Source organism: Rhamphochromis longiceps, linkage group LG14 (genome assembly GCF_057381845.1).
Source record: "Rhamphochromis longiceps isolate RC_006_pf linkage group LG14, R_longiceps_female_GT1.1, whole genome shotgun sequence".
NCBI lineage: Eukaryota > Metazoa > Chordata > Actinopteri > Cichliformes > Cichlidae > Rhamphochromis > Rhamphochromis longiceps.
In genome coordinates this window covers 30,216,700-30,240,927 of record NC_140570.1, presented here as the reverse complement: position 1 = coordinate 30,240,927, position 24,228 = coordinate 30,216,700, and the positions used below count along the sequence as shown (strand labels likewise).

General features: G+C 41.7%; 3 protein-coding genes across 3 annotated transcripts in view; 1 reads left to right on the top strand and 2 right to left on the bottom strand.

The window, feature by feature from the left end:
- Positions 1-274: 274 nt before the first annotated feature.
- Positions 275-8,750, bottom strand: glod4 (glyoxalase domain containing 4). Its single transcript, XM_085380169.1, has 9 exons — positions 8,507-8,750; positions 8,273-8,322; positions 3,547-3,667; positions 3,299-3,443; positions 1,798-1,934; positions 1,586-1,672; positions 1,383-1,496; positions 1,215-1,301; positions 275-1,124 (listed from the first exon to the last, which is right to left on the bottom strand). Exons 1-9 carry the CDS (start codon positions 8,594-8,596, stop codon positions 1,059-1,061), a joined length of 897 nt encoding a protein of 298 aa, XP_085236295.1. The 5' UTR covers positions 8,597-8,750; the 3' UTR covers positions 275-1,058.
- Positions 8,751-8,909: 159 nt separating this feature from the next.
- Positions 8,910-12,076, top strand: mrm3a (mitochondrial rRNA methyltransferase 3a). Its single transcript, XM_085380167.1, has 4 exons — positions 8,910-9,513; positions 10,038-10,282; positions 10,365-10,526; positions 10,617-12,076. Exons 1-4 carry the CDS (start codon positions 9,134-9,136, stop codon positions 11,195-11,197), a joined length of 1,368 nt encoding a protein of 455 aa, XP_085236293.1. The 5' UTR covers positions 8,910-9,133; the 3' UTR covers positions 11,198-12,076.
- A 229-nt stretch (positions 12,077-12,305) lies between these two features.
- nxn (nucleoredoxin) overlaps positions 12,306-24,228 on the bottom strand; it is a 72,726-nt gene continuing 60,803 nt past the window's right edge. The window contains exons 4-8 of the mRNA XM_085380168.1: positions 23,682-23,782; positions 23,446-23,552; positions 22,110-22,289; positions 21,447-21,571; positions 12,306-13,301 (exon numbers count right to left, since the gene is read on the bottom strand). Coding sequence (XP_085236294.1) covers positions 13,119-13,301; positions 21,447-21,571; positions 22,110-22,289; positions 23,446-23,552; positions 23,682-23,782 — 696 coding nt within the window. The 3' untranslated portion in view covers positions 12,306-13,118. The remainder of the gene's footprint in view (positions 13,302-21,446; positions 21,572-22,109; positions 22,290-23,445; positions 23,553-23,681; positions 23,783-24,228) is intronic.

Below are 24,228 nucleotides of genomic sequence, written 5' to 3'. Positions count from 1 at the left end.
ACCAACTTTAAACTAATCCATAAACAAGCACGAAAATAAAATGCGCAACCTTTATTCCAGTCATACATCAGTTTTACAAATACCAAATAAACAGTTTATTCCCATTGTGCACACAAGTCTCCTCTGCCATCCCCCTTAGGGAAAAAACGTATTTCTACATTCTCAGGTAACATCCCTGCACCTGCCAGCCGTTTGGTCATTTGATTGTTTGCATATATGCAAAATGCTTCAACTTATGAGGAAGAACATACAAAATCAGGCAAATTCTCCTTAATTATACATATAAAACCTTTATTTTCTATTATGGTATATGGCACATATTTTCTAAATACAGGTAGACATGGATAGAATATAAAACAACAGGTTCATGTGCACAAACAACAGAACTGAAAAAGAGAACCACAGACCATGCAGATGTCATTTGGTCATTTTTGCATCTGAGTGTATCCATCTTATGTCTTTGCAGTCCTTGTACATATCTTTTTGCGCCTCATTTCTGTTGTTTTGTGGCTCGTTATTGGATATGTCATATTTCTAGGATAAGACCAAAAGCCCATAGAGCCTGTACATGGTGGGCCCATTGAGTAATCTGTGTTTTATAATTACCACAAAATCAGTTAGGAACTGTGCAAACATGTTGTTTTACTACAGCTGTAAGAGGAATTTGCACATAAGGTTGGTGGAGACTCAGTAGAGGTGCAAGACCAAATTTAAGCTATGAAGTCCTGGTGATACTTTATTATGAGATTAAGTTGGCCCCAACTTCTCTCAGTGTCCCCTTTTCGCCTAAAATTAAGATCACATTGAAATGTCTTTTATAGATAAAACTAACTTAATGTTTTTTGCCCATCACTCAGCCTTGCTTTTAGGAAGAATATTTATTGGGAAAAAAAAATCCATAACAAGTGGTCCATTACATCATCTCAGGGCACAAATGTTTTTACATAACACAAAATTAATCTTACGCTGCCAGCCTAAGGCAGATCTATGCTACAGGTGCGTTGCGCGGCATCTCATCCTCATTAACTGATGAAAACTGACAGGTCGGCTGCTCCATCTCATGCAGCAGTCTTCTGTTTGTTGTGTTTGGCAAACCATTCATCACTTTTATCTTCAGCCATAGCCTGAAAAGTGTTAAAAGGATGACAAGCACAGTGAATATCTGACACATGCTGGATAAGCATTTGAGGGCTATGTGTTATAGTAACACCAACCTTATCAAGGAATTCATTCCCTTTGGGATCCAACATGGAAAGCTGCCTAAAGGCCTCATCTCCCACAAAACAAATCTCATGGCCATCCTAAAGCAAACATTTTACGTTTAATATTGTTAACTTAATGAATTTGACATCATTTCAGCATTATTTTGGGAACGTGCTTACAGGGTCAGCCAAAATAACCACTTCTACTGTAGCTTTTCCAGGAGTGTCCAAGCTGACCAATGGGGTGAGAATTTTCTGATTTTCCTTTTTCATCAAGGCTTCAATAACCGGCAGCTGAGGAGCATAATAATATCTCATTATAATGTTGTTGGAAATAGTTTATCTGCAAGTTGACATTAGCCGTTTAGAAAATAATAATTTACTTGCTCCCGCGGGCATGAAAACGCTATTCTCCCAAAAGCTGTTCCATGGTCAACCATCCCTCCAATGTCCTGAAGCTCCAGTTTGCACTACAAAGAATTTGACACATATTACTCAGGCATCAACATAAACCGCAAAACATACAATTCAAACTTCAACAATAGAACTATTTTAAACTTATCTTAGGGTTTAACATTTAATTTCTTTGACTCACTTGACTGTCTGCAAATCCCATGAGCACCGTCTTCTTTTCCTCATTTTTGTCCATCACTTTCATCCCCAAGAGTGTGGACCAGTAGTGGGTCGATCTTTGGAGGTCTGATACCCCGAGACAAACCTTCTGCACAGGGTCTGGGAACAGATTACAGAAAGTAAGTGGTTAACAGGTTAACAGATGGGTACTTCTGTAGTCCTTTTCTACTCTATTTGAGCACTTGCAGCACTTTTTTACTGCAAGCTGCATTCAGCCATAAACACACATATTCATAAAATTGTCTCTTTTAACCTCTCTCACACACACACAGACACACACACCGGGGCAACTCAGGGTTCAGTATCTTGCGCTAAGGATACATGCAGAGGATCAAACCACTGTGTGAACACACTACATTTGTGTGTCATCGGCTGCATATGAAAAAATAAATATATACACTCCTGAGAACCAGCCTATTAATTTATGTCCTCCGCAATGGGCATTTGTTTTTGGTCTATATCTTTTGACTTATTTGACCGCACGATCTGATATCGTCGTGTTGGTGTTGTTCCCAGATCAACATAGTAAATGTTGTTCCAGGATCAACATTGCAAGTGACCAATCAGAATGTTGTGACGTCATACTTTTGCGACTTCGGGAAAAACCGCCGTAAAACAAAAAACTGTACTTAAGCTGCGAGAAATCGCCTCTGTCCGCCGATCAACGGACCCTGACCCTTTAATAAACGCTAAGCAGAATTTCATAAGTGCACGAATGGCTTGGCGCGCCAAAGAATAACGTCACAACAATGTGATTGGTCACTTGCAATGTTGATCCTGAAACAACATTTACTATGTTGTTCCAGGAACAACACCAACACGACGATATCAGATCATCCGTGTTTAGATAATCACGCTTTATGACTGCTGGAAAGTGACTCTGGATGTGCACAAATAAACCCTTAAAAGAAATAAGATTCAGAATTGAGTTGCTATACTTTAGACATCTGGGTCTCCTTAAAATTCTTACCCAGCACCTGCTTACACTTTTTCCACATAATTGATTAATTCTGTTAATTCTGTTGATTCTGATTCCAGCTCAGTGATCATATGCCTTTTTTCATACAGGGTCAGAGACAGATTTAACAGCTGTCACTAGTGAGGAAGCATCCATATGTGGAACATGTGTGGCACATGTGAGGAGATGGAAACTCGTAAGCAGGTTTTGATAGATCGCTCCAACTATGTCATGGAGAGAAACCCTACGCGATCAGAACTGTCAAGAATGGATATTACAGCCTTTTCTCTAAAGTCAATATTGAACTCTGATCAATATGAAGTTACAAAGTATTAATTTAAGTTTGTGGATACCAGACTGCATGTAAGGATTTGATCCTTGATGGAGGTTTATGAAGCAACACCCCCCCCAAAAAAAACAATATGCATCCAGCCTGCTAGAAACCCAAGAAAAAGAAGAAGAAGCTAAAGAAGGAGCAGGCAGATTTGACTTGTGTGACACTCACCATTATGAGGTTGCTCTTTGTCCACCAGATAGAAAGGATAGCCTCCAGGAGCCTGAGTCAGATACAGAGCCTCTCCCACCTCAGTGAGAGGCCACCCGAGACATTTAGCATTGCTTACAGCTTGGCTCGACTGCAGAGTGATCCCCTAACATGAAAACACACGTACAAATATCCCATTATTGCCACTGTACACTGAATAACAAGACAATCTTTTCCTGCATGCAATGTGAAAACAAACTCTCACCCACCAAGAAGTCATTGCCAAGTTTATATTCTCCCACACCATAGTTGTAGGTCAGTTCAGCAACAAAATGGTCATCCTCTGGACCAAAGCCAACCATTGTCTTGCTCCATTTCCCATCATAAGGGCTGTATGGGTAGGGGGTGAAGGCAGGTTTACCACTAGTGTATCAACATCTGCATTGTCCTGTGAAAAGATATTTGCCCTCTTCCTGATTTTGTATGTTTTGCATGTTTGTTACAGTGATATTTATTAGACCATCAAACAAATTTTAATATTAGTCAAAGATAACCTGAGTGAATTAAAAAAAATATCCACTGGCAATGTTTTTAAAAAAATGAGACAGACCTAACAGAACCTGGCTGAAAGATATCTAAAAGAAACACATCATGCCATGATCTAAAGAAACACATTTGAAAAAAAGTCACTGATAGTGTTAGTCACTAACTGAACTATCAGTCTGGAAAGCATTACAAGGCCCTTTGTATGGATTTGGGACTCCAGTAAATCGTGGTGAGAGCCATTATCCACAAATGGAGAAAACTTTAAACAGTTGTGAACCTTTCCATTAGTGGCCAACCTACCAAAATTCCTCCAGGAGTGCATTAACAACTAATCTAGTCACTAAAGAACCCAGAACAACATTTAATAAAGAACTGCACGTGATATTGGCTGGGGATTTCAACCAGGTGATGGATGGGATAATTGATAAGAGTAATCCCAGGGGTACGTCTACACCCAGGGACAGAGAGGCTGTTCATTTACTGACAGAGGATCTTTGCTTAACGGACATTTGGAGGTTAGTTAATCCCAGTTCAAGGGAATACACGTTTTACTCCAACTGTCATAAAACATATTCGAGGATAGATTTCGCCTTAATATCAAAGTCTCTGGTCGAGTCAGTCGTAGACTGTGAGATTGGTGCCATTGCTATTAGTGATCATGCCACAGTAGAGTTGCAAATTGACTTGAACACGGATAGAACGAAGAGGGGCCGCTGGAGGCTTAACACGATGTTGTTGCAGAACAAGAGTTTTAGTGAGGCGTTAACAAAGGATCTCAAAATTTTTTTCGAAATCAATATGGGTTCCACAGACAAAGTAGCCACAGTTTGGGAAGCGTCTAAAGCATATATAAGAGGAAAGATGATTGCATACGCATCAAAAGTTAAGAAAAGTGATCTAGAACGGGTAGAAACCTTGGATAAAGAAATACGGGAGTTGGAGAAGGACTTAGAGAGTCAATATTCAAATTATAAATATCAGACTATATGTAAATTAAAATACCAGTTGAATGACATTTATAACAAAAAGGCGGAATATGCCTTATTTAGGCTCAAAACAAAATTTTATGAAGGTGGCGAAAAGAGTGGAAGACTATTGGCAAGACAACTGAAGCAGCAAGATAATTTGAATAATATATCTATGATTAAGAAGGACGGCCAAGTGATAACCTCATCGAAGGAAATAAACTCAGTTTTCCAATCATTTTATCAAGATTTGTATACGTCTGCTGGTGCGCTTGATGAAGGGGAGGTGGAGACATTTTTTTCAGGTCTACAATTACCTACTCTCTCTGGGGAACAGAAAACGAGACTGGATGAGCCTATAACGGAAGAAGAGGTCAGGGCTGCGATCTTATTAATGAAGAATGGGAAATCGCCAGGCTTGGATGGCTTCCCGATTGAGTATTATAAGAAATATATCGATATTTTAGCCCCAGTCCTGCATAAAGTTTACCTTGAGGCATTGGAGATAGGTTCCTTGCCGAGTACGTTTAATGAAGCACTGATCTCCCTTATTCCTAAAAAGGATAGGGATCTGTCGGACCCAGCAAATTACCGGCCTGTAAGCCTTTTGGGCGTTGATTGCAAAATTTTGACAAAGGTTTTGGCCTCCCGCCTGGATCAAATATTACCAGATATCATTAATGGTGACCAGGTTGGCTTTATTAAAAATAGGTCCTCAGGTGATAACATTAGAAGACTTCTTCATCTCATGCACAGAAGCGAATCTAACCTAACCCCGGTTGCGGCCTTCTCGCTAGATGCTGAGAAGGCCTTTGATCGGGTGGAATGGGGCTTCCTTATGACGACCCTCGCAAGGTTTGGGTTTGGGCCTGGGTTTTGTAATTGGGTCAAAACTGTATATGCAAGTCCAAGGGCAGCGGTTTTGACAAATGGATTGGTGTCAGGGTTTTTTCATCTTACTCGCGGGACCCGACAGGGGTGCCCTTTGTCCCCGTTGCTTTTTACAATATTTCTGGAACCGCTGGCCTTGGCTATTCGAGCAAACAGGGGTGTCAGAGGTGTTCATGCAGGGGGTATGGAACACAAGTTGTTTCTATATGCTGATGACATCTTAGCAGTATTGACGGATCCCATGCAGTCTCTACCAGCGCTACTCACGTGTGTTGAGTCATTTTCAGGGTTGTCAGGTTATAAGATAAACTGGGACAAGTCAGAGGGCATGCCATTGTCAGCATCATGTCATTCTGGATGTGTTACTCCATTCAATTTTAAGTACTCACCTTCAGGTATGAAGTATTTAGGAATATTATTAAAACCCGACTTGGAGGATATTATGCTTTCAAATGTGGAACCTCTCCTCCTAAAGATAAAAACAAATCTGGATAAATGGGGTAAATTGAATCTTACACTATGGGGTAAAATTAATGTGATTAAAATGATGGTGGTCCCACAGTTCAATTATGTTTCCATGATGTTACCTGTACGGATTCCTTTGCACATATTTGGTCGAATTGAGAAGTTAATCAAAGATTTTTTGTGGAATAACAAGAAGCCGAGAGTGAATATAAAGAAAATGTGGGCCTCTAAAGACATTGGGGGAATGGCCCTCCCAAATGTGAAGTTGTATAATTTAGCTTTTGAATTGTCAAGACTGGCCAAATACTGGACAGGATCGGGCTCTGAGCTGAGCTGGATGAAGATCGAACAGGAACTAGCGAGCCCCTTCACACCTTTGGATGTTCTCTCGCAGGGCGCGGCAACTAATGGACAAGACTCTCATAATAACCCAGTGCTCAGGTATTCCAAAGCTGTCTGGGTGGAGGTGCACAAGTTGTGTGGAGCATCTCATCTAAGACAACCTTATGCCTCGCTATGGAACAATATTGCTGTAAGGATTGGGCGGAAAACTGTGTTCTGGAAGGAATGGCTTGTCAAAGGCATACGCAGGATAAGTGATCTTTACTCAGGGGGAGTGTTTATGTCATTTGCTGAAATAACCCGAAAATAAAGTTTGACAAGAGAAAATAATTTTTGGAAATATTTACAAATAAGGGATTGTGTTACCAAAGGAAAATTTGCTCAAAGCTCGAATATGGTGGTGGAGTTTTTAGAATTGTCCAGTACAGCACATAGGGCGGCGGTTTTCTACAAACTGTTTAACAATCCAAAAAAAGAGATATGTGAAAACTTGAGGGTTATATGGCAGAGGGATCTGGGTTGTGCAATTTCTAAAGAAGACTGGCGCAGAATTTTGTCATTCTCTGATAAATATATAAGAGAGGCCAGGGGTAAATTTACTCAGTATAAATTAATACACAGGTGGTACTTCACTCCATCCAAACTTTATAGAATGGGAATTAGTCCCAGTAATGTATGCTGGAAATGTAGTTCAGATCCAGGGACATTTATACATGCTATTTGGGAATGTGGGAAAGTTTATCCCTTTTGGCAAAAAGTATTGGACAAAATAGGAAGGTGGATTGGTTTGATGATACCCTTGTCACCAAGACTGTGCTTATTAGGGGATCGGTCAGTATTACCTGGGGTTTCAAAATATGACTTTGTGGTTATAAAGGTGGGGGTGATCGCAGCGGCTCGAGTTATTCTCAGTGTATGGAAGGAACCGTCTCCACCAGAATATAATAGGTGGAAAGAAACTATGCTGAAAATGGTGTCGTATGAAAAGCTCTTGGCTAGGATTAATGATGATAGGGAGGGTTTTGACGAATCGTGGGGACGTGTTTTTGGCTGAGATGGTTGGAACTTATTTGGTCAGGGCAATTATCTTTAGTCATGTTGTATGCTTGCTGCACTGTTTGTTTGTGTAGGCACTCAGTAAGGGAATGACTTAAAGATTTGAGTTAACTGATTTGAGTTTTTTTAATTTTTTAATTTTTTTTATTATTATTATTATTATTATATTTTTTATATATATATTTTTTTCTGTTGTTGTTTGTTGGTTGTTTTGTTTGTTTTTGTGTTGTGAAATGTTAAAAACAAATAAAGACTTCAATTATAAAAAAAATAAATAAAGAACTGCACGTTTCCCTTGCCTCATTTAAGGTCAGTGTTCATGATTCAACAATAAGAAACAGACCAAAACACCCTAGCAAGTCTATCTCTGAATGGCTTAAAAAAGGAGGGAGAGAGTCCAGACCTTAAAGCGTTTTGTCCATGTGGGAAAACCATCCATTGTGGCTGAGTTCAAACAATTCTGAAAAGAAGAGTTGGTCAGAATTCCTCCACAGTGACGTGAAAGACCTTTTGACCGTTATCTTAAACGCTTGATTACAGTTCGTAAAGGTGGCATAACCAGTTATTAGGTTTAGGGGGCAATACATCGTTTCACTAAGCCTTGATTTGTTTGACCTTGATCTGAAACATGAAAGTGTAACAGGAAGGTGGCAAATACTTTTTCCCCCACAGGACTTTTATTTAGCATTATACTGAGCTCAAGATTCAACTGGAGTTGTGTCTTATATACCCATTACAAGTTGCCTTGCAGCCTTCCTCAAACTCTTCGTGTCTTAAAATCTGAAATAAATAACAAGTAGTGAGAACATTACAATTCAGTGATGTCCACTTCCACTTATACAATGATGACTATGGAAATTTGCTCAGGTTGTGCAACCCTGAAATTATCCGACATCAGCAAAAGCTGCTAGTCTACGGCGGCTTCAGTCCAATCCTACATTTAAATGCAGCTCGGAAAACTTACCTTCATACCTAGAACATCTCTGTAAAAGGTGGCAGTTTTAGCCCTGTCACCAACTTTGAAAACAAAATGCAACGCTCGTCTCAAAGCCATATTTGTTGACAGCCGTGCTACCTGTGGTCGTATCGATTTTTCTGTGCTCGACTGGTAATCACCAATGAACACATACCGGGTATTTGCAAGTAAAACTACAAAACGAAAAAAAAACAACCGCTGGATAATGTGTTACACCACCTGTCGTTATTATTAGTGCTGCTCTAGTATTAAAGCAAAGAACGGCGACTGTACGTTAAAGTACAATGTATAAAATTCACAATCCCCCCCTAACTGCTCAGGTTAATGGTTTGACCAATGTGTCATTGTTTTCTCGCGAGATTATGATCAAGCGTCAAGTTTGAAGCATCAATAAATGTAAAAAACAAAACAAAAAAAACGGCTACTATAGGACCCGTTTAACAATTTGTAACACATTATGTTATTAAATAATTACATTAATAACGCCACCAAATGTGTTTGGTTTATTTTTAATTTGTAAACGCAATATCAGCTATTAAAAACTGGTGGCGCTAGGCGGGTTAGCTTGTATTTTTGAAACATCCTGACAGATGAGAGAAGAAGAAAGCAGGCAAAATGGCAGCGTACTCAAGAAGCATGATCTGCCTGATTTCCATGATAGAGCGACATGCTTTCCTAACAACCAGGAGCTGTGTCACTGTGGAATCAAAACGGTATGTACGCGGACTGAGGAGGAAACCTGTCAGAGTGCTGTTTCCTGAAAACGAGACGGGAAAAGTCGTAAAGGTGCCTCAGATTCAGTCAGACGAGCCAAAGATCCAGAGGGAGACCAAGGGAAGAATCATATCTGCAGGTACACAGCATCACGAAGAGAGAAACTCTGTCAGGACGAGGACTGATGAGCAGTCAGCTACGAAACATGCTTTTACTGTGACAAAGAATGAAGTGGACGGAATGCGCTATGAGAGGGCTTCGCCTGGAGATAAAAGACTGGCGTAAGTCTCACCGAGTGAGGGCAGTAGCAGAGGTGATTGAGCCAGAGGCCATGGGCCCTGGCATACAAAACAAAAGCACAATTATTAGGAATACAGCAAGAACAAAGTTGATGTGCCGAGATGTAGCAACCACAGAGAGATAAAGCTGATGAGCCATACCATGGAGATGTGGGAAAGAGTTTTTGAAGCTTAATTAACGAGAGAGGTGATGGTCAGTGAGTGAGAAAGAGAAGTACAAATGTGATGTTTGCTTTGAGAGAACTGATGGAGAAATATTGAGATGGTCAGAAGTAGTCGGACTGTAACTTTGTGGATCTAGAGAAAGGATATGATAGGGTGCCAAGAGAGGAACTGTGTAATTTTATGAGAAGGTCAAGAACTGCAGTATGTATGTCAGGGCACCCGGGTGCATGTGGGCCTCCATCAACATCTTGTCTCAAGGTAGACATAGATTTTGTAGCTGTCCTCATCCTTCTGAAGCCATTCCTTCCTTCTCCTCCTCTTTCTCCACGTCTCTGCTCTAGGAGGTTAGTGAGTGTGGCTCGTTCCAGGACATTTCGGGACCACCAAGGTAAAATCCTTCTTGAAGGCAGGCGTTTGATCTGTGACGCCCTGGATGCTGGTGCTAAACCACAGACTGTGTTCTTCAGCACGGTGGATCGACTCAGAGAGCTGCCCTTAGATAAGCTGAGAAGGGCCACACTAGTGAAAGTCAAGTTTGAGGACATCAAGCTCTGGTCTGACGTTGTAGCCCCACAGGGAGTGATCGGTAAGGGTCAGATTTTCTTTTTTGGCTCATGATGAAGCACTAATATCTCAATTATTTCTGACTCTGACCTCTTCTTCTGCAGCGATATTTTCTCGCCCAGATCCAGCACGGTTAAACTTTGCAAGTAAAGGTCACTCAGTGCATTTGTCTCTGATATGTGACAACATCCGGGATCCTGGGAATCTCGGGACTATGCTGCGATGTGCTGCTGCTGCTGGCTGTCATAATGCCCTCCTCACAAAGGGTAGGTTTACAGTAACTATTAGAGATCAAATTAATAATCCTGTGAAACCTTCCTTTGAATTTTGGGAACTTTGCATTTTTTTTCAAACAGGTTGTGTGGATGTTTGGGAGCCTAAAGTTCTCCGTGCAGCAATGGGCGCCCATTTCCGCCTTCCCATCTATCCCAGCCTTGACTGGGATGATGTTGAAAACCATCTCCCTAAACCCGTGACTGTCCACGTGGCCGACAGCAGTGGCAGCCCTGACAGAAGTAGAGAAGTAGAGGTTAATGTGTCTCCTGAACCCTCCAAAGCTGGAGATTACGGCTGGGTCAGCTCAAGACCCAACCGCAAAAACATGGAGTACGAGGATTACGATTCTGATTCGGACTCTGAACATGAGGGACTTTCACTCCCCAGAGTGGACACTAAGCTGTACTATGACAGTTGGGCTCAAAGCCCAACTGCTCTTGTGATAGGTGGTGAGACGAATGGTTTGAGTCTAGAAGCAGTCCAGTTGGCAGAGAAAACTGACGGCCACAGGCTCTTTATTCCCGTTGTTCCTGATGTGGACAGCTTGAATTCTGCCATGGCAGCTAGCATTCTTCTGTTTGAGGGCAGGAAGCAACTCTTAAAACTACTGCAAACATCTGGAAAGAAACATCAATGTAAAGCTGAGAGACAGTTTCCATGATGCTTCTATTAAATATCGGACTGAACCGAGTGTCCCATATAATACTCTTAACAGTAAATTTGCAAACTGTGTTTATGATTTATGTGAATTTGAATGTGTTGTTTTCTTTCACTGCAAAAAACCAAAACCAAAAATAAAGCATTATCTACAGATAAACCTTAGAGATAAATCTGGATTAGGTGACTGAAGCATCCCTCAGTTATGAAACTACTGGCTCAGGCAGATAACTTTCCTTGCTGTACTGAGCATGTTGTCTCCACTCGCCTCACTTCATCAGTATACATGCCATTAATTCACATCATTAACTCCTCTCCATGCTCCTGTTTTTTCTGTTTTACCCCCAAATGAGTCCCTGAATGTGGTTCTGTTGGAGGTCTCTTCCTGTTAAAAGGAAGTTTGAATTATTATGATGAATACAGTTGAAAGGTCAAAGAATTTTTGGTGAGTTCCTTAAAACAACTACCCTCAGTTCCTCATATTCATGGAAATTTTAAAGGTGCGCTTTAATTTAAATATTTGTATTAGCAACAAAATACATCAAATTTCTGTAATACTGCAACTTTTTCCCCCCCACACACAAGCTTTGCTGTATGTGTTAATCAAGATTGCATCAAATACTTTTACGTTCATAATAAACCTTGTGCTGGAAGGTAAGCAAAAAAAGAAAAGCAGCTATTTCTTCCCTTCTGATAGTTTTCTGTTGGAGCCTTAACCAGATGTCTGCTCTTATTAAACAAATGGAAAAAAATGTTTTTTTTATTAGCAGCTATATTGTTTATGCAAAAGTGCAGACATTTACCCTGCTTACCAGTACAGCTCAAGGTCAGAAGTTTCTATTCCACCTGAGATTTTAGTGCATCAGCAGAGTCGAGGTACAGACTCTCCCATAATAAATGCAACATTGAGTTTGTCATTTGAGCCCACACAGTTTAAACTTCTGAGAAAGGAACTGGAGCGTCACTGCACTGTGTGTCTTTTCCATATTCAAGAGCTAACTTTATTGATAAAACTTAGCAGGAACAAAACTCTTGTGCTTGCCAGTGAATGTTTAATTGGTGTGAGAAGCTATGACTAAGGTAGCAGGATATAAAAGGGATTTATACATTCAACTTTTCAAAAAAAAAGAAAAAAAAAAAAGCCATTTTTGTGCCTCTAGAAAAAAAAAACAAAAAACTGGACTTTTTCCATTAGGGGGACCTTCACAGAAAGTCCTCATAATGACTTTGAGATGAGAACTGACTAGAGATGACTTTCACTCATGTCATGACACAAGAAGACAGGGGGGTTAAAATATCAGTCACTGGTCTGTCACAAGCAAGTAGAACATGCTCTTTACTGTATGTGCACCTGTCAAACTGTGGGATATTTATTTATTTAAATAGGGCCAAGAAGGCGTACAGCTACATCCAACTCAAGTTTAGCACATCTGCACTACAGGTGAAATACAACTGTGAAGAAAAAAAGATTATTTTATTTATTCTTTCTTAACTTCATTCAGAAAACAAAAGTAACAAATCTTGCAGACAAAACAGAAAGCAAAAGATTGGCTGTATAAGTAGGTCCACTGGGTAATTCTCCGTTTTCTCTAGAAATGCCACCATGAGAGAATAAAAAAAAAAAAATTTTTCTGAGGCAAAAAAAAAAGAAAAGAAGAAGACAACAGAATCTCCATATATATTACTGTATGGACTATAGTCAATGCAAGGCACCACAGGAGAAAGAGGGGACTCCATGAAAGAGGAACACATCTAAAATAAAAATGCTAAAATGCCAGTAAAAAGTGAGACATCTCTCTAACAGTCAGGATTGTAGCTGGGAGAGAGAGTGGGAGCCTGGAAACTGTGGGGTGTAGCAATAGGTCAGGGATGGATGATGGCGTGAGTCCCATGTAATAGGTCCAGTTTATACGTGGACAGTCTCTTTAGATGGGCTCCGGTTTGAGCTTTTCAGCCAGGAAGTCGCCGACAAACTGCTCCACCACGGCCGGCGTGATCTCCTCCACATCGCGAACGTACTTAGCACGGGCCGACATGTCCAGGATCGTGAGCAGAGGTGCCGCTTCGGGGAGGTTGGTGTAGTCTCGCAGAGAGTCGCTCATGTCATCCTGCAGGGAAAGAGAAGGAAGTACAGCGCTTAGTGTGATTTTGTGTGATAGAGCAGTACATTCCTCACATGCGGGAATGGTTAAGCTACAATCAGGGCCTCTGGTGGGCCAAAATGACACAAATCTGTCATTGCTTTGACTAAAACAAGCCTGTGATTAAAATTGTAAAAAAAAAAAAAGAAAAAAGTTTAACAGCAAAATCTTTGCCTTCTCCATCCTTTCACCACATGTTTCAAGTTTCAAGTCTTGTCACGTATAGCATCCTGACATTACAGGTTGGGATACCACAAGAAATTCCATCATGATGGAGAGGAAAATAAAAATATACAAATATATAAAGTCTTTGTTCCCTGTAGTTTTGGGTTGCTGCGAGTTCTGAACATTGTGTAGTGAATTCAACATTTTTTTCTTTTGCATGACTTCAGTTTTACACCTCATTTAATTTATTGCACAATGTGACAACTTCAGTCTCTAAATTATATATAAAAAAAAAAAAAAAACTAGAAGAAAATATCCTCTATCGAGGCCAATGCATTTCAAAAAGACAAGTAATCTGGATTAATGCTACACCACCAAGTGTAAGGTTCAGCCTGGAAGTTTTAGCATAATTTTGGTGAGTGGGCAAATCTTACATATGATTGGCTCAACATGAGTAATCAGTCCAGAAGTTCTCTCAAGAACTGTCAGCAGTTAGAACTACCGGTACATGTATATTAGTACTTCAAACATTTTGTTTTCATTGCTAGTTCGAGCTAAACAAATCGAGTGCTTGCTGATGACACTGTGCGCAGCGCTCAAAAGATGCATTTAAAAAGTGTAAACAGGCTCACAGTTTTATTTAAAAGGGGCTGCAAGTGAAAGAAGACTGTGAATCCCAACTCTGCTGCAGCATAAACAAACAGCTAAACCTCTGGTGTAGAAATGTCACCTAAAATGCCTGAAAATGCCCCACAAAGATCAACAGGATTGCAAGTGATGCAGTTCTGTACATGGCATGGGGATTCTTGTTGGGAGATAAGAGGGAGCTTTTATACTGGCCACATTTGCTGACATGGCATTTGAAGTACAACCAAAAACCTGGAGGAGACACTCTAGACATTTCCGTACTCCACAGCAGTTCACACTTCAGAAAACGAGGACAGCGCCCTACACTTGAACTATGCCACGCTATAAAATCCAGAACTGCTTGGCACCATTTATTAATGCACACTTCTTGAAAGAGAATATGAGAAACTCTTCTCTGCCATCTTCCTGCAGGCGGCCTGCCCAGGGAGACCACAGAGCCGCTCCTTAGTCACACATCCTGCTGCATAGAAAGACGTGAAGGACCCCGGTGGGTGTCCAGAAGCATCCTTCCTTTATCAAAAGCTCACCCACATCAGATTTGACTCCCATCGCAGATGTTAGCGGGAGATGGAGCAGTGCAGATTTGAGAGAGGGTGTGTTAAAAATACATTGCTGCTGGGTGTATAGTGGGGATTCCAGTTTGAGTTCTTTCCAGTTATTTTAAAACAGCTTCACCATTTTTTTAGCCTGAGGCTTGATATCACCTTTCACCCCTTAACAAGTCAGGATTACAACCTCTGTACCCAGAGATTATAGATATGAATCACTACGGGGGGAAGGAAGCAGCAACTTTCAAACAAGCTTGAGAGGGCCATCAATTATTGAGGCTGAACATGAAATCACAGTTTCGTAATTCAGCTTAAAGTTCCAGCCACGAGCGCTTCGGCAACCGGCATTCCTGCCTGGACAGAGATCCATTATTCTCGGTGAATGAATTTCATGTGTTGGGTTTAGCGAGGTCACATAGTTCTCTTAAATGCTTACAGCTAATATACTAATATCATTTGCAACATTTTCCTCATCCTCATGACACGATGGCCCAGCTTCTCCTGAGCTTAGCTTGCTGGCTTGGAGGGAGAGCCTCAAAGATTAAAGATCACTTCCATATGGCAAAGATTTAGTTTCAAATGCAGAACATACAAGGAAAGGCCAGAGGGTGGCACTGCAACAAAGAGCTGGACTTTAAATATAGGCCTCTGATGCTGTTAGTTACTGATTTATGTGACAGAGTGAGTTAAGTGGAACAAAGTCAACGATATCGCAACTTTGGAATGATTTCCTGCTTCATGTGATACTCCTCGAAGTTCAATTTGTTGTCTCTTCTTTGTTATCAGAGGATCCGCAGCTACTCTTGTTAAATGGATCAAACCCCACAATGAGCCCTCAGACTTTTCATTAAATAGCTGCACCGCTACCTAAAAAGGATAAGTATGCCAAGATGAAGTCTGTGACCTCTACTTTGCAAAACTGCTAACAGATGGAACAGATGAATTGAAGTGTGGTGTTTTGTTATAGGCAGCTAACTTCCTCTGAATAGACCATTTTATTATGCTGCAAATCACCGTACATCGACTACTTAATGCTCACAGATGTAAGCTGTCACTAAGGACAATGTTGTTACGAGAGAAATACTGCTTAATTCCCCGACTACAAATAAAAGCTCTTGCTTGCAGGCTCACTTGCAGCCATACAAAGCGTAGATTAGAGATCATCTGTAAAGAAACCACAACGAGAGAAACTCCAAAATCCATCAGTGTGACCTTTTCAGCATTTTTGATATGAGAAGATGTAATCTCTGCAACAGTCTTCACCTCCGTGCATATATCCATCCATCCATTCGCTTCCGCTTATCCTTTTCAGGGTCGCGGGGGGCGCTGGAGCCTATCCCAGCTGTCATAGGGCGAGAGGCAGGGTACACCCTGGACAGGTCGCCAGTCTGTCGCAGGGCTAACACATAGGGACACACAACCATTCGCACTCACATTCACACCTAGTGGCAATTAGGATTATCCAATTAACCTATCCCCACAAGTTGCATGTCTTTGGACGGTGGGAGGAAGCCGGAGTACCCGGAGAGAACCCACGCAAACACGCTTCTCACGAGGTGCAGTCATTTCAGAGGGGCCCTCTGCAGCTCAGCCGAGAACAAAAGAAAGAAAAAAGAAAAAGACAAAGGGCCTCTGCTGTAACCCAAACTCACAGCTGTGATAAGGCTCAGCTTGTGTTTACCGTGTGGGACCTGCTGGGCCGTGCCAGGCTTGTTCTGATTACTGATACATTGTGGCATTTCACAGACAGACATCGACCATCTGATAAGGATTCAGCTGATAATGATGAACCCAGCCACTCGCTCCTGAGCTGGGGTTGTGTCCATCTCACAGGTCACCTTTGATGTCCTGAGAAAAAGTCGTCATTGTCATAGATATATCTACCTTATACTGCTGAAATTTAAAACATTTTTACGTGGTGCACAGATAAATAAATAAAAAAATCCAACAGATTAATTTTTCTACACAGTTACAGTTATAGAAATGTGCAAAAAATTTCAAAATTCCAGTATATTGATTCGCCCATTTCCCATTTTCCCTGCAAAATGTAAAGAAATGAGGGGTGTCTCAAGACTTATACACAGTACTATGAGATGGGAAAAAAAGTTATAACTTAAACTCTCAGTCAATGCAATAATTGTGTTCCATTAGCCCAAGTAGATTCGTCCACATAGAAACGTCTGAAAACACTTACGTCCCAGTACTGCGCATGCGTGAAAAACAAGAAGCTTGGACCTGCCTCATTTCTGTCTGTCGTTTATTTACTTTCTTGATCTTTGAAACATCGCGACAAAATGTTGAGTAAAAGCACCGAGTTTTTTTTAAATGGACTAACAATGAGTTGGAGTTGTTGCTGCCAGTAACACAAAAGTACAAAATTGCAAAAGCGAGTGCTAGTTAAAGAATTTGAAGAAAAGCTATCTGGAGCATGTACTGACTGATATTAATCTTTAATAGGGCTGTTAAAATTGAGAGCAAACAAAACAACTGCTGTATAATGCCCTCCGCTATCTTGGTTTAATTGGTCACATGACTGCATCATATGATTAACATACGTCATGTTTTAGTTAGTTTTTAGTCTCCGTTTTCGCTGTGGACAGGAGGCCAAAACTGAGAGAAAACGATTAGTTTTCAAACAAAAATGCATTAGTGTGGACGTAGCCTGTTAGCAGTAGGGGTGCAACAATACACAAAATTCACAGTTCAGTTCGATACTTTGGGGTCACGGTTTGATATTTTTTCGATACAAAAAAAAATGTTCATGCCTTTTTAATTTGTCATTTATTAAAATTATAAATATATATTTTAACTCAAAAGTACAGTTTTTAAATGTAATGTTGCTGAAACAACAAAATAATAAAAAAATACATCTATCTGATCGAGAAATCGCTCATCTTTGGAAAAGAGAGTTTATTACAGAGAAATGGCTCTTTCCAAAATAAAAGCTACACTATATGCTTCTTCTGGGCTATATTCTCAGCAGCATATTAAACATATCAGGTCCCCATAAGGAGAATCATGTGCTAACGGCTGTCTAAATGACTCTGGTAAAGTTTGTAGCATGTGTGCTTGTTGTTTTTGTCTGCTTCCACTTGTCTTTGCACTATGATGATGTCGGGTAAATGTGCAGTTATATTCGTTGTGTTCCCACTAGTGCTGTCAGCGTTAATCTCGTTAAAATGACATTAACGCCATAATGCCGCAAATCTCTGTTAACGAGTTACCAGGATCGCCCCATGCGTGGGGCTGGACGGAGTCAACACGTTAATGAGCTAACTGTGCTAACGCACTACTTCCCACCAATGTAATTGAGCATTGCATGGCACATCGACATACTGTTTTACTTTTGTCCATGACGCGCTTACCTTCAGGGTCATACGTCACATGAAAACCAAAATAGTTCCAAAGGCCAGATCTGAATGAAGGTGGGGGAGGTTCAAATTGCCATGTTGTAAGGAGCTTAGCTTCTGTCTTGCTAGCTTGCGCTGCGCTCAGTGGATCTGCGCTTGACAGTGCAGCCTAGGCGGAGTAGTCGAACGCAGATACACTGAGCTCTCAACACAGACAGCATCGTCAGAAGAAAAGTTGATAAAATAAATTAAAAAATTTGTGTTGTTCAATACATATGTGTACCGAACCGAAAGCACGGTATCGAACGGTTCAATATCGATATGAGTATTGTTGCACCCCTAGTTAGCAGCTAACAAGCTAGATAAACACACAATCGTTAAATATCACAGGCCTTTATCTTCCTTTTTGATGTTTAGCTGTGTGCTTTGTCAATATTTGCATGAGGTCATTTTCTGCAATGCCCGCATAGATAAAATACTGTTCCTGTGAATGCTTACATGCTTACACACATGGTCACATGTAAAGTTACCGGTCATCCATTTAGAAACATGGAGGCATAAGATCGAGCTTTGGACATCTCTACTACAGCACAGACTTTCTCACAACCCAGAGCCCTTGTCTACATCGCTGAATGAGACCTGCTTGGGTCACTAGCTGGTAAGATAATTAAGCATAACCCTTCTGACTGGCCGGTTAGGTTATTATATCCCCACTTGTTGCTTTTGCTTGACACCTCACCGCAGAAACAGAAAAAGCAATAACAAACAAAACCCCATATACATTTGTTACTAGCTAAGGCCATATAACAGTAGAGTGCCTTGGATGGCCACTTGAGGCTGACCCCAGAAATGAACCCACTGTGCAGGTCATTTTTTTAAAAACACAAGTAATCTCTTTAAGATTTTATTAAGGCAAAAACCGAGGCATTAACCTCGAGGGACCACCACTGTTATACTATTGATCTGTATAAACATGTTGGACCACAGTATGACCTTGTCTTTCCACTAACATGATCAAAATGTGCATATGTGAAGCATTCACATTTTACATTAAAACATAATGAATGCGAAAGAAACTGTCAGTGTGCTATGATTTGAATAAATGCAGTACCAGAGTGGTTATGAAACCCACTATAATCTCAAAGTCAAAGCAATCATCCTGTTTAGGGACACGCGCACACACACAAATCAAGCAGGCAAAAACAAAGCTTTGAAGAGCAGAATCACAGTCACTTCTGGCTGCCACAAAAGTCTATTAAATTCTTATGTGACTGGATAATACCGCTCAAGTTCATTTTGCATGCAAGAGCCAGAACACAGCAAAAGTTAAAGAACAAAAGATCTTTCATTCTGCGATTATAAATCAGTATACTGTACTACCCTGTGGCGTATGTTTTTTTACAGTTGGGTAAGAAGATCCTGTATCATTCAGCTCAGACTGGCCTCCCCCCTGAGGGGCTGCCAACATACTGCTGTCTCATGGACACAGAAAACCCAGCAGCTGGTCTGGCAGAGAAGTGTGTGCCTACCAGGGCACAAGCTTAGCTGAAGGAGCCCAGAGCATGGAAGCTTCACAGAATGCCTGACATGGGAAGCGATATCTGACGCAACCCAGTCTGGAGGGGGAAACCTGGTGATTTCATAGCCGGCTGAGCTACAGCCAGGAAATTAGACCTGCACTACATGGATGTAAAAGTATACGGCTTAGCATGTGTTGCTCCTGAATAACCGCAAGCTCCAGTGCAACAGCGTTTCTTTGTGTTTGTGCCAACATTTCTTTGACCTGACACATTTAACACGAAACGCTATCAGTCCAACTCGTGCTTTCCTTAAAACTTAAGCTTTTCTAGGTCTGCGTACATGTGCCACTGATATTCCAAAGCAGACAGAGTTGAGCTGCCATTTAGCACATGTGCGAGACATGCAGCTGAAACCAGAGCCTGCTTTTGGGCAAGTGACACACCAGAAACCAGTGCCGTCACCCCCAGATTGAACTGGGAGGAAGGCTGGCTGGAGGACAGAGTGCGGGGGAACTGAGGAGAGGTATCTAATCCGGTAATTATGTCTGCTGCTGCACCAGTTCTGGAGAGGTCAAGGCAGAACAACACAAGATAACAAGTATTATGAAAACTCCACGGCTCATCCCACACGGGGAAGATGTGGGAGGAGATACTGCGCAGATAGAAAGGATGATTTGTCAGTATTGTGAGGGAGAGCGCTGCCACGCTCTGCGTCTACCCATCGTGATAGAGGCGCACAGTTGAATTGTAGGTCATGGATGGGACTGAATGCCTCTCTTGCACATTCAAGAACAGGGCCTCAAATGCTTTAGTAGCCACTGAAGTTGTGGAAATATCATCTACTGCACATATGCACATGTTCTAAAGTTTAATTTTTTTTTAATTGCAAAGTCAAGGTTGGTGTGGCTGCCCTGACTTTCTGAGTGGAAAGTTTGACTGAAGGGGGTGCTAGAGTGGAAAATTCCAACTGGTAACTCTGGACTTCTCAGTTCCCACTTCAAATGGAAAGCAGCATCAGAGATTACAGAGCACCCTGAAGCCTGAGCTTTTGGCTCATGGGGATTACTTGTAAATAAGCTGACTTCATTACTTGAAACTAATACATCCCCTTAAATACTCAAATCCAAAGCAGCTAAAATTAATTGTTGAATATAAACATATATTGACATTGTCAATATGCAACTTTGTGTTTCCAAAGTATCTCTTTAACTCTACATTTATCCTTTTATGAGTCATTTTACTGTTGTTTCAGTCATTGTTTGGTCTTCTGACCCTGAACTGTTCTGTTCACTCTCGCCACTCACGCAGGGTAACTCTTAGTGGCAGCAGGCAGCGTTTTTCCAGAAAACTGACTCTTTAGTAACTCACAGCAGTCACACGCAGTTAGCAAGCAGGTAGTGAACACCGAGCAGCAGCAGCAGAGCCAGATGTTTCCCCACAGTAGTGGGTAGAAACTGCAGAAGGGCCAAAGTGAGAAAGTAACTGCTGGATGTGGTCAAAGACAACGTGACAAAAATAGGTGAAATCCTCCTCTGGATAGAATACTGTTATTTGCAGAGAGTCTGTTTTTGTCTAACGTGTCTCCACCTCCTTAAAAACAAATCAGAAATGTTTGGAAATGTTTGTTTATGCATGTCGCTGTGTTATTGCACTGGCATTTTCACTATCATGTCTGTATCTGCCTCAAAACCCCCAAACCAAAACAAAAAGAAACCAAAAACACAGGATCGCCTGAGCTGTACATTCAAAGACTAAATCATCCCGAAGCACAGCTCAGGTAGAGCAGGATGTTCAAACCTCCCCCCCCCAAAAAAAACAAACAAACCCCAGCTTATGCCAGTTTTGTGTGAAATGGTATTTCACTCTGTCGGCTTATCTCACCTCTCCAGCCACAAAGAACAGCAGCGGCGTCTCCTCCTCCTTCGCTTTGTACTTGGCCATGAGCTTTTCCGCTATTGGTTGAATCAGCTCCTTGGCTGGCTCCAATTCACCTTCCTCCTCAGCGTCTGCATTAACCAGGAAAGAGAAACAGAGCTCTGTTAAAAGCATGAAGAAGCCACATGGGAGAGGAAAAGACGAACAGATGAGTGAAAGTAGTGGCTGCAAGGATAGGCAACTGGAGGACAGATGAGTGCAGAGATGAAAGAAACTACATGTACAGATGGTCCTCAGTCTTGTTGTGCGATTTGGTTTGGCCTCAGGAGACACCAGGGTGGTCTCATATTTTGAGGGTCATCACTTTGCACTCTCAAATTCTTTTCCATGTCTGTTTCCTCTCTACACCTTAATGTCTAAATCATTCAGTGCCATTCACTGGAAAAATTATTTTCTTTTTTGCATTAGCATTCCCGTATTAGCATATAAATAGATGGAAACAGTAAATACTACATGAAGCATTTCCCACAGCATTTCCCTCTGGGACCTTTCGCCATTGGAAGAATTTTCCGCAGTGTCTGACATTCAATATGCTCTAAATAAATGCCACTTCATTCAGACAGAGCCCCATGTGGAACTTCGCCGAATTATAAAGCCTCAGCCTCTCACCCACAAACAGGACGAGGCAGGGCCCTTCGTGGAGCTGCACGGCGTTTGACTCGCTGAGCTCGAGCACGGGCCGAGGGTGCCAGGGAAAGAGCCGGCACTCTGGGTCGTTCAACACCTCCACCCGGCCCTGTCGCGTGATCATGTGACCCTCCGTGTCCAACAGAATCAATGTGGGAATACCTGGAATGGAGAAAGATGATGATGATGAAAGGAAGAGAAACATAGGAGGGGAGGAAATGGGCAAAAGCCTGGGAGGTGCTATGGGTCGTTTCCTTTAATTATCGCATCATGACGCACTCTTTTCCCTTTCACAGTGAGATTTTTTTTTAAACCTCTTTTTGGGGATTCTCACCTCCCTCTAGCTCTGTCCGTTACCCCTCTGACAGTGCTTTTACAAGCCACCCGCACCGTGAATACAATCCTTTATCAGAAACAGACACAAATCAGGCAAGCAAGCAGCAATCAGTAAATTCCTGTCTGCACATGTGGACTGAAGTTAACTGAGGTGGGGGAAATCAGAGACTGCAGGGGTTTGAGTGAGTGAGTGAGTGAGTGAGTGAGTGAGTGAGTGAGTGAGTGAGTGAGTGAGTGTGTGTGTGTGTGTGTGTGTGTGTGTGTGGGGGGGGGGGGGGGGGGGGCAGTGTTAACTCGTCCAGTACACATTCCTCAAATTCTTTGCAGGACAGGCCGACGGCCAGTTTTCGCTAACTTCATCCAGAGTCATCCACTAACGCACTCGGGAGGAAGGCACGGCACTTCCGCACTGAGACGGTAAACTGGATAACCAGCCCACATTCCCCAGGCTGCAGGGCGATCTGTGTTGCTGTTTTGCCCGCCCAACACAAAGAGCTGTCAAGCCTTCGTGCCAGTGTTTCAGTATGTAACATAACCAAGTTTGGCAGAGAGAAAAAAAAAAATAGATATATCCCCTTTCTGCTCTTATCTTAAAAGGCACACTGTACTCAATCACATATACATATTTTTTCCTGATCTGTACTGTTATTTATTAGATTTTGAAGAAATTGGCCTTCTCTTGAATGTGATGTAACTAAAAGGATCTTGACTTGTAGCGCTCAAAGTGCCAAAACTGAATAAATTAATAAGGAAGAACTATTGTCTTCCTGCTGTTTACATCTGCCAATAAAAACAACAGCGTAACTAACCAACACTATCACTAGCATCAGCCTCTTATCACAGGGAGATGATGGATGCTTTTCTGCCTTTTGTGCAGTGATGCGGTTGGCTGCAACTCTCAACAAAGCAATGGATAAATAGCATAACAGGCCAGGAAAAACATGCCTATTCAGCGATAACGGTGATGGAGCTGGTGAAATACCTTGTATTCCGTATAGTCTGTTGAGCCGCGATCGCCGAGCCTCATCTGAATAAGGCACTGCCAACCATGGCATCTCGCTGAAGTACTGCTTAAAGGACTCCTCTGACCTGAGCGGGGTGGAGGGGAGAACCGAACAGGAAGACAACAGATGCTGATTTCTTGGTTTTAATAACAACAAGTAAGCAGGGACCCAGTTGGGTTCTTAACAGGCAAAAGGCAGGTGCAGTGTCGCTCACCTGTCGGCGCTGACGAACACTATCTCAAACTTCTGGCCCGACTCTTTGACGGTCCGATACGATTCCACCAACACACGAGTCAAACTGCGGCACGGTGGGCACTGAGAGAGAGCGAACGAGTGAACATCTAATATACACAGTCACAAGTGATAAGGTGCTCATTTCCCAGGGTTTTTCCCCAAAACTATTTTCCTCTCTGCCGCCAAACACCTTTCCACAAACTAGTAATTCTGTCTTGTTTTGTATCCAGGCTGTTTAAAACGTTAATCCCGAGGAATACTCGAGCTTAAGAAAGTATTTGCTCTACTATGTGTTTAGAGCGCCAACGCTATCCAGGCAAGGGGGAGCGGTGGTATGGCTGGCATTACGATGACAGAGCACCATGACAGTGAGAAGCAAAACAGACTAGTCTCAACTTCCAGCCTCTTTCCCATGCTCTGTTTGCTTCATATCTGTATTTTCTTTGTTTTCTCTGCTGTGAATACATAATAAAATAGAAACGTAATATTTAAATCAGCTTGAACAGTTACAAAATGCATGCCACATG

Excerpts from the sequence above, each read along its gene's own strand:
- mrm3a (XM_085380167.1), top strand. The coding sequence starts at position 9,134 with ATGGCAGCGTACTCAAGAAGCATGATCTGCCTGATTTCCATGATAGAG. Across the intron at positions 10,283-10,364 it reads AGCCCCACAGGGAGTGATCG|CGATATTTTCTCGCCCAGAT; the intron begins GTAAGGGTCAGA and ends CTTCTTCTGCAG. Across the intron at positions 10,527-10,616 it reads TAATGCCCTCCTCACAAAGG|GTTGTGTGGATGTTTGGGAG; the intron begins GTAGGTTTACAG and ends TTTTTCAAACAG.
- glod4 (XM_085380169.1), bottom strand. The coding sequence starts at position 8,596 with ATGGCTTTGAGACGAGCGTTGCATTTTGTTTTCAAAGTTGGTGACAGG. Across the intron at positions 1,935-3,298 it reads CAAAGAGCAACCTCATAATG|ACCCTGTGCAGAAGGTTTGT; the intron begins GTGAGTGTCACA and ends ATCTGTTCCCAG. Across the intron at positions 1,302-1,382 it reads TGGTTATTTTGGCTGACCCT|GATGGCCATGAGATTTGTTT; the intron begins GTAAGCACGTTC and ends TGTTTGCTTTAG.